Source organism: Phyllopteryx taeniolatus, chromosome 17 (assembly GCF_024500385.1).
Source record: "Phyllopteryx taeniolatus isolate TA_2022b chromosome 17, UOR_Ptae_1.2, whole genome shotgun sequence".
Taxonomy (NCBI): Eukaryota; Metazoa; Chordata; class Actinopteri; order Syngnathiformes; family Syngnathidae; genus Phyllopteryx; species Phyllopteryx taeniolatus.
In genome coordinates, this window is record NC_084518.1 from 1,701,545 (window position 1) to 1,711,110 (window position 9,566).

The 9,566-nt window shown below is 44.5% G+C and overlaps 1 protein-coding gene across 4 annotated transcripts; it reads left to right on the forward strand.

Moving 5' to 3' along the window:
- The first annotated feature begins 283 nt into the window (after positions 1-283).
- Positions 284-8,996, forward strand: slc6a7 (solute carrier family 6 member 7). Of its 4 annotated transcripts, none has more exons than XM_061752367.1 (14): positions 284-484; positions 2,666-2,888; positions 3,369-3,500; positions 4,357-4,549; positions 4,702-4,936; positions 5,017-5,151; positions 5,252-5,355; positions 5,430-5,638; positions 6,311-6,423; positions 6,515-6,652; positions 6,747-6,846; positions 6,942-7,060; positions 7,708-7,881; positions 7,959-8,996. In XM_061752367.1, exons 1-14 carry the CDS (start codon positions 431-433, stop codon positions 8,142-8,144), a joined length of 2,115 nt encoding a protein of 704 aa, XP_061608351.1. In that variant the 5' UTR covers positions 284-430; the 3' UTR covers positions 8,145-8,996. The 4 variants fall into 4 exon arrangements, with proteins under 4 accessions (XP_061608351.1, XP_061608352.1, XP_061608353.1 ...); XM_061752368.1 differs by having other exon boundaries at positions 5,430-5,554; XM_061752369.1 differs by having other exon boundaries at positions 285-484; positions 4,798-4,936.
- Positions 8,997-9,566: the final 570 nt, after the last annotated feature.

Below are 9,566 nucleotides of genomic sequence, written 5' to 3' on the forward strand. Positions count from 1 at the left end.
CGCGCAGAAATATTTCCAACAAATTTACCCCAATACATTTTTTAAAAACACACAGCTCTTAAACAATTGTATAAAAATGTATTGTCCTACAAACTGTACTTGAAAGGAACAAAAACCAAAAAAAGGATTGTGGTGGATTTATAAAAAAAGAAAATAATAATAATCAATCAGGCTGTGCGCGCAGCTTGCCACTTTCCCCTCTCACTGACGTCATAGCATCAAAAAAAGGGGGCGGAGTTTCTCCGCGGCACCTGCCCGTCCCCTCCCCACCGGCCTCTTTCCGTGTCTCCGCCTTCCGACCGGACTGCATGAGAACCAAACGGCGATGCCGCCTCCTTAACATAAACGACAGCGGCGCCGCGCTGCGCCTCGTCAGAGGAATGTGGAAACATTAACGTCGGAAGTCGCGACTGCGCCAGCGCCAGCGAAGATGAGGGACGACGGCCGCAAAGATCAACTCGGCAGCCCGTCGTCGCCCCGCCAGGTTAGGACACAAACTCTCGTTTTCGCTCACGCCAACAACTTTGACGGCGTGTTTACGTTCGAGTTTCAAGTTGCGGCGCGTGTGAAGTCGGCTTTGGTTTCGCTCGTGCTCGGAAGAGCCCGAGCGGAGATGAAGTCGTCCAACCTGTCGGTCCACATCTCGCTGGAACTCATGACTGTAGGCGAAACCGTTTAACAGCACCTGGATTTCATGTCATCCTCCTTTTGGCTGCAATCCAAAATTCCGTTATTATTCTCAATTCAGAGCAAGTTCAACTTTGTTCTCGTGCGGAAGGTTTTCCTCTTTTTTCCCCCGAGTATTTCTTTCTGTTTTTCTGACTAATTATTTTCTTTGTTTTATGACTATTTTTCTGAGTAATTCTGCCCACCCCTGTTTTTCTGACTTTTTTTTTTTTTTTTTTTCTGTTTTTCTGACAAATTTTATTCCACCTGTTTTTCCTGACGATTTTTTTTCCCGAGTTATCGGGTCACATCGAACTCACGCGAGAACCTGCGACCTGCGAGTGACTCTCTGCGGACTCCGTAGTGAGCAACATGACCGGTTTATTTAGATTGATGAAGTTTTATTTCGATACGGGTTTAAGACACCGGGAGATACTGCTGTCTTTGAGTCACATTGATGGTGTTGTTATTCGTCATTAGAAAGGAAATTGTCCGAAAAAGTGAAAAGAAATTGCTCAGGAAAAATAGTCATAATTCGACAGAAAAACTGAGACAAATAATTCTTCAAAAAAAAAAAAATATTCAAGAAAACAAAGCCCTCAAAAAAATTACTCAGAAAAACAGGAGGTTTTTTTTATTTTATTTTATTTTTAATCTAAGTGAATGCAATACGCTTCCGTTCGGATGAGCATGTGTTTTGTTTGTTTTTGTTTTGTGTTTTTGTTTTTCCGTCTTGTCCCATTTGTACACAAATCACCTACGACGCGCTCGTTTATGTCGGGGCCAGTCAAAGTGTTCGCAGCACGTCGGCCCAGTGTTGAGCACGTGTGCTTCGCACTTGCGCGGTTCGGGCTTCAAATCCCAGCTCCGGCTTTCACGCGTGGAGTTTGCATGTTCTCCTCCCGCATATCGATAGTAACACGCGTGTTAGCTTCATTGAAGAGTCGTAATTGTGGAATTGGACGTGAGGCTAAGCGGAATAGAAAATGGCTGGATTGACGTATTTATCTCTTTACTGAGAACAAATATTGCCTTAGAGAGGCACCAAACATTCGGCCATATGTCCATCAATAAGACTGTAAAGTGGCAATAAAAATGTATGATTCATTTGACACGCCGAAGAGAAGTGTTGTTAACAAGCCTGCCTAAATTAGAATTTCGCTTTATGTTTACTTGGGTTATTTTTGGCGGATGTTTACATTTGTCTGATGATCTTAAACAGTAGTTTAAGATCATTAACATATATATATATATATATATATTATATATAACATATTCTATTTACACTGACTGAAACCAGTAGTACACAATTTGTTTGAGCGTGACGGCCAACCTCCTGGATTTGTTCGGAAAAAGCAAAGCGTCCCAAAAGACGTTATGGAGGTGCGTTTTTAGAAATAAGCCGTTTCAAGGTCAAACTGTCACCACTGGGAAATATTGATGAATGGTGCAGGCAATGTTCTAAGTACCATTTCAGTATTCTTAACTGCGACGGAAATGTTAAAAAGGTAACCGGTGTATCATATGAATCACAGCTGATGCTTGCTTGGGAGGTGAAAGAAAGAACACCGATATTTTTTTCATCATCACCGGTATGCTCGTGCGGTAGCGTCACAAATGAAGTTAAGTAACGCATCTCCGCTTTAGAATGCCGCTTGCCGAGGCGATGTCTTCCAAAATACGTTGAAGCCGAGCTCCGATGCGATACGGCGAGGCCTTTTGAAGTTGGGTGTGACGGACGAGCCTGTATAATTTGCGGTAATCAAATATGCCGTTTGTACTTTACAACTTAACTGCAGCTAAAGCAGAAGAACTGCTTTTATCTTAATGGACTTCCTCCCTTGGTGGCAACGTGAATAGTAATTATAGTTCCTCGTAACGTTGACAGAGAAAGGTGACAGAAGATGAAGTGTCTTTTTAAATGCTGCGTATTGTTTTTGAGATTGGTAATAGTTGAGTTGTGTAAGTGAACTCGATTATTTTTGTTTTTTTCTTGTAGAATTCAATACAGTTGAACGGAGCCGCCGAAAGTGGCCTCAACCACACAGGCGCGTCGTGGCAGCTCCCATCCCAAGCCCCGAGTCCAGACCCCGTCCCAAACCGGACGGCGTCCAGGGAGCAGTGGGACGGGAAGTACGAGTTCCTGCTTTCTTGCCTGGGATACTGTGTGGGTTTAGGGAACGTGTGGCGGTTCCCTTACCTTTGCTATCGCAATGGAGGCGGTAAGCGATCTCGAGCACGTTCGCATGGCCTCGCGTGGCTTGTTTTGCATTTTGTTGCCGTGCGCTCTTGCCCTTGTAATCTTTTGGCTTGACGTTCAGTCCCGCCGATGCCGGTCGACAGGGTCGCGAAACATAAACAAACATAAAGACTTTTCTTTTGCTGGCTCCGCGCTGTGCATTTTCTTCACCTGCAGCGAGGAAATGTGAAGCCCAAAATCTCAGCCATAATCTCACTAGTCACTCCATTAGGTACACTTCCTTAATCTCATCCGGTCCACTCCAGGAATCAAAATGTCACCTTTTTACCAAGATCATTTTAAAGTGTTGATTGGCATGTTTTTTTCTTCTTCTTCTTCTTCTTTGGAATTCATTATGAAGGTTGAAGTATGAAATCTTTGGCGCGTAGCTTTGCGGCTGCCTTACTCGACAGGCATCGTCCTCCCCCTCCCCCTCCCCCCTGACCTGGTTCTACTCTTGCAGGTGTCTTTCTTATCCCCTACTTCCTCATGCTCTTTGTTACGGGCGTTCCGCTCTTCCTCATGGAGCTCTGTCTCGGCCAGTACGGCGCGGCCGGGCCCATCGCCGTGTGGAAATGCTGCCCCCTGCTTAAAGGTGACGACCGCCTCCTCCGTATGAGTCCCTGCCACAATTACGCGCAAACGTTTCTTAGATGTCGCCCAGCGATGTCGACTTGAAAAGACCAGTGTGAAGTATTTAGTGGCGATACGGCCTCTCCTTTTTGGGACCAGAAGCTACGGTCATGCTAATGCTAACGAGAGTCAATGTCGAGGGGATGCAATTAGCACTTTGTAAGATCACCTTGTGACGACACTTGTTTGGTGTTATTGTTTTGTGTTGTGGTTTATATTTTCATAGTACTTAGTTGTATGCAGAAAGGAATTATTGTATTACACTTGTGTACAGTCGAATGTTGAACTGCATGCCTTGAGTAGAAAAGAGTAGTGTACAAATGCATTATGTAAAACCAAAAAGACGGAAAACACAACACGTCACTTGAAAATTGAACAAATCTGCACAATGAACCAAGAATGCACAGGCTAAAACTAATTCAATAACTTTCAATTAATGATGAATTGAGTGTATTGTAATAAAATGACGATGTTACTTGCAGTTAGCAATGTGTTAAAAACCCAAAAGACAAATTCTGAGCGCTCTCTGACCTGATTGATAACAGAACATGCGATATCGTTGCATGGAGCTGGTTTATCATACAAGTTGGATAGTAATTCAGCTTATACTTCTTATTTGACATCGCAAGTCCCATTTATTGCCCGGCAGCTAGTTGGGAAGAGGAACTGGGTTCCCCAAATGTCTCAAAAAGGAAGAAAGAACACATTTTTTAGCAAAGAAGTGTGCCACAGTGGCGTAGCTGGATTCGTGAATGTAGACGTCGCGTGCGTGTTTCCGACTTTTCCCAAATGCCGAAAGCCTGCAATCCATGTCGCAGGTATCGGCATCGGGATGGTCTGCGTGGCCGTGCTGGTGTCTCTATACTACAACGTCATTATAGCCTGGACCTTTTATTACCTGGGCAGCTCGTTCCAGAGCCCGCTGCCCTGGTCGTGCGACGCCCTCGCCAACGCTGCCATCTGCAATAGCTCCAGTGGGGAAAGCCTCAGCCCCTCAGAGATCTTCTGGAAGTAAGTGCAGTCACTCGGCGAACTTACCCGAAGTCTGTCAAGTGTTTGCTTGACTTGAGATGAGCTAGCACTTTCAAATTCCCTTGAATCTGTTTTAGTGACTCGTACCACCATCGTATTGTGTGTGTGTGTGTGTGTGTGTGTGTGAACAGCAACGATCCAGAAAAGGCTTCCGTTGTTGTCCTATACGTTGCTTTTCAAGGACGACGGTATGGGCTCATTTCTTTTTGTCTCGCGTTTCCTGCCAGCGAGCGCGTGCTGGGTGTCGTGAACAGTGAGGGCCTTCATGACCCGGGCCCAGTCCGCCCGCCCCTGGCCCTGTGCCTCCTGGCTGCCTGGATCATCGTCTTCCTGTGCATGCTCAAGGGCATCCACAGCGCTGGCAAGGTCGCCCCCGACCGTGATGAGGTCATCCCGTGCTTTGCGTCACTTGCGCTGATGGCTGCTTTCGCGCTCTGTTTTTGTAGGTGGTCTATGTCACGGCTACGTTCCCGTACTTTGTACTGATCGTTTTGATCATCAGAGGCGTTACGCTGGAAGGCTCTCTTCAGGGCATCGCTTTCTACCTCACACCAGACTGGAGACGCTTAGCCAGTGCGCAGGTACTAAAGAGAACCCATGAACAGATTTTGATGGCTTTAAAAACGATTACAGATGATTATTTTTCTTTACCTGAAACATGTCCCCGCTCAAATCCTCAAGGTATGGAATGATGCAGCTTCGCAGATCTTCTACTCGTTGGGTATTGGAGTCGGAGGAGTGCTTTCCATGGCCTCCTATAATAAGTTTGACAACAATGTCATTCGGTGAGTTCGCTCACAAGTGCAGCATGCGCACCGAAAGTGTTTTTGTCCCCTCATCGTCTTTCTTCTGATTTCAGGGACACGGTAATTATCGCCACTGGAAACTGCCTCTCCAGCTTTTTTGCAGGATTTGCTATATTTTCAGTCCTAGGCCACATGGCGTGGAGGAGAGGGGTGCCTGTTGCAAACGTGGCAGTTTCCGGTAAGTATTCAATTGGAATTGGGGTCGCCTACGCAGAGCGGGAAAATAGTCGGCTCGCAGCCAGGATTTCGGGGTTCGACATCTGTGAGTTCTCTTCGTGCTTCTGTTGATTTTCTCCTCGTGCTCAGGCTTCCTCCCACATCACCGGTATAGAAAATGGATGCATGGAATGTACATCAGCTTCCCAAATACATTTCCCGTGATACAACTATTGTACATCCTTCGATGATTCTGCTAAATATTCGTGTCGCACTCTGCTGTACGCCCTTTTCATAGGAAATTGCCATTGACTTTGCTTGCAAACACGTGAGGGAGGCACCTCACCCGGATTCAGTCACGCTCGCCTTTTCTTCTTGAATGAAATGTCACCGAACTGTTATCGTTAAAGCGGCATAGAAGAATGCGCTGCTTCCCAGAAATTGGCCCGCGAGTTTGTCGTCGTGCCAAGAATTGGATAATTACCCGGATTAAAATGAGCTTCCAGTGGCGTGTCTTCCGTGTGATAATTGCCAATATGCAAATAATCTCCCGGTGATGTTTTCCTCTTAACTCTGAATCATTTGCACAATTTGCCATTCTATCAGTATCACCACACCTGTGGTCCACTTTTATCGCTCAACGACTCTCCACACTCATGTTTTTTTTTGAAGTCCTACATATTTTGTGATGGTGGCTGTTTGTGTCTTTAAATTCCTCGTGTCTCTCGTAACCTACTTGGCTAACGAAGCGGCTCGTGATTCTGATTCTTGTTTGCAGGTCCGGGATTAGCATTTGTGGCTTACCCAGAGGCCCTCGCTCTGCTGCCTGGTTCGGCGTTCTGGTCCGTTCTCTTCTTCCTGATGCTTTTCATGTTGGGAATTGACACGCTTGTAAGACGGCACAGCACCTCATAATATTTACTGGCATTGATAAGCTGCCGTGCACACACCGCGTGATCCTTTGTGCTCTCGCACATCACAGTTTGGCAACATTGAGGGCATAACCACTGCGGTACTCGATGAGTTTCCACAACTGCGAGGGAACGCCAAGTACAAGTCCTTGTTTCTGGCCGTGCTCTGCTTTTGCTTCTACTTGATGGGGCTCCTGTTAGTCACTGATGTAGGTTTAAAAAACAACAAAAAAAAAAAACATTTATTTAGCAATGCAACCAGCGTCTACGTCCACCATCCTCACCAGCGTGTCGTCCTCATAGGGGGGCATTTACTGGTTTACGCTCATCGACTCCTTCAGCACTAGTTTTGGCCTCATCATCATCACCCTCTTCATGTGCATTGGCATCTCCTTCTTCTACGGTAGCCCATCTCGCTTCAACACCCGTCATTCACGTTCTCTTCATCTTTAGTCTGTGTGATAACTTGAATGCGGCGTAATCGTTTTGCCTCATCAGGAGTCAACCAGTTTTGCCAGGACATCATCGACATGATCCAGCACTGCCCTCCCTGGTGCAGCAAAGTATTGTTGTACTTCAAAGCATGCTGGGTGGTCTTCACTCCTTTTCTTCTTTTGGTGAGTGAACACGCAACATTGTGTACAGTGTAATATTAAAAGTTGAACACAAGCCTTTCCGGCATGCTTGTTGACCTTTTGAAGGGGGGGGGATGGGAAGGGATTTGAAATAATCAATTGTGTAGACAAATTAGTCATTTACTTTGGAGCCAGTGTTTTAAGTCACACTCACCTGTCAAGTAAGTGTATAAAGGAAAAAAAAAAAACAACACAGACGATTACCCAGTTGAAAAAAAATTGAAACAAAATCAACAATAGGGGACTCGAACTGCAAATGTGCAGGGTTGACTGTGCACTCTTTTTACATACCACCCCCTGGTGTTCAGACTGAGACACCACATAACTGAAATGCCTTGTTATTGTGGAAAAACATGCCGTTGGATGTTAAAATGTCAGTATGAACAAGTTGTTATTTCTAAAATGTTTTGTATTTGAGTGTGTTTTTGAGCAATATTTGATTAAACTCATTCAGTGCCAGTCCTCCATGTTAACATGGATATTTGAATTCAACAGCCGTCAATGGCGGCGAATGAGGTTTTGAAAAAGATCATCACAATTGCGAGACGTCATGACATTATCACATATCGCTACTCGGTATTGGGGAGTACTCAAATGTAAATGCTCTTTGCTTCCGTTTGTGGCTGTAGTTCATCCTGTGCTACATCTTCATTGAGATGTACAACACGTCCCTGCACTACGGCTCCTACGTGTATCCTCGCTGGGGGAAAGCGTTGGGGGTGTGCATGGCTTCGATCTGCTGTCTGCAGATCCTCATCTGGGCCATCGTAGCCATCTACAAAGAAACCGGAACACTGAAAGAAGTCAGTATCATGACGACGCTACCGAGGAAGCTTTACGACGAGCCGTGTGCTTCTTGTGTTATTATTATTTTCTGCAGCGCTTCCACAAAACCATTCGACCGCTGAACTCCTGGCGGACAAACAACGGCGCAGGGAGAGTGCAGGGGAGCATGGATACAGAGAGGTTGGAGGGTCTATTCACAGTTACTCTCACCGAGATGGACTTCAACGCGATGACGTGGGAGGAGGGATGTGACGGCATGAGGAACAGTGAAGGCACATAGAGGAGCAGACTATTTTATTGATAAATAACTGAAAAGATGATGACTAAATTTGCTCTTGGTTGGCTTTGGTGGTGGTGCAGTATTAATGGAGCGAGCAACATCATGAACTTTCGCTAAGCAGCAGCGCCCTCTAGTGGCTTAAATGTGAACAGGACACTGGTGACTGCATTGCACTGGCATCGCCGTTGTTCAAAAGGCCAGAAACAAAGTTGATGCAAGAGAATTGGGCAATTTGGAAGTGACTGTTTTTTGTCAATATCTTTAGGTCTCAAAAGTGTTCTCTGTCAATTGACTGTCTGTTGTCGTAGTAGAGCGGCTCCAATTTCCTGGCGTGTTTTTTGGGAGATACTTGGCAAATAAAGATGATTCTGATTCTGATGAGGCCTCAACTGTGGCAGGTCAGAGGCGGGTCGTTCTGAATTTGCCGTTGGCGCTTGAACAAACAACCAGTGGAAAGCTACCAATCGGTAGCTCATTAGTATAGAAACAAGCTTGAATGGTAAAAGCAGTTACCATATTTCATAGTATCAAAAAAAACCAAACTGCTTTTATTGCTACATAATGTTCCTTTTTTATGTTGTTTTTAATTTTTTTTTTTTTACTGTTTTCCTTATGGGAACTGTCGGCTCCCGGAGCTCTAATTTATATCGGAAGTTGGTTCTGTCGCTATATTATAATCATTTACTTTAAGTCAAAATGAAATTCCACTGATTGCAGTCAACTTATGGAACAGGGGAGTCTACACCCCCCTCGGCACAAAATATAATTTCCAAGATGAATACTAGCCAGAATAACGATGCATGCTGCAGATGTGTAAGAATGAGGAATAAATTGCCAAATTGTGTCTTTAAAGTAGCGTGTGCGTGTCTATTTTACTGTAGGCTTCCACACATTTCACAAGTGAGGACAGTTAAGTTGATCAATTCGATGCTGAAACCTTATCGTGAAATGTTCCTGACTTTTCTTGAAAAACATTTGGAGTCAGTTGTTTAAATATACCTGTATATATTTGTATTTATCTAGGGGTGGTTAAGTGTCAATTTCTTTGCCATTGTTTTGCAGGATGTGCTGTTTCTAAACGTACATTTTCATATCGTATCCCTCTGAAGACACTTTTCTCTGCTTTGAAATAACAAAACATTTCATTTGTCAACCTAATGCACGCAGGCATCTGTCTTGCTAACTGTTATTGTTCAACGTCAACAAAATGTCCAATGTTAAGCAAATTGGCCATTGGGCTACTTATTGAAAATATCTTTTTCAGAAAGGTTTACACAATTTCTTAAGTTATAGTTTATTTATTTTATAAGTAACATTGCGTTACTTCTGTTTTTCTATATATTATTGTTGCACATGTTATTGTTTGGCTGTCTGGTTTTATTTGGGAAAACACATTTCCATTCAGTGACGACGTGTAATTGC

What these genes read in the sequence shown, in the direction of transcription:
- slc6a7 (XM_061752367.1), top strand. Translation starts at nt 431, where the DNA reads ATGAGGGACGACGGCCGCAAAGATCAACTCGGCAGCCCGTCGTCGCCC. An exon ending in GACGCTTAGCCAGTGCGCAG is followed by an intron (nt 5,152 to 5,251) that starts GTACTAAAGAGA and finishes CAAATCCTCAAG; the next exon opens with GTATGGAATGATGCAGCTTC. An exon ending in AAACCGGAACACTGAAAGAA is followed by an intron (nt 7,882 to 7,958) that starts GTCAGTATCATG and finishes TATTTTCTGCAG; the next exon opens with CGCTTCCACAAAACCATTCG.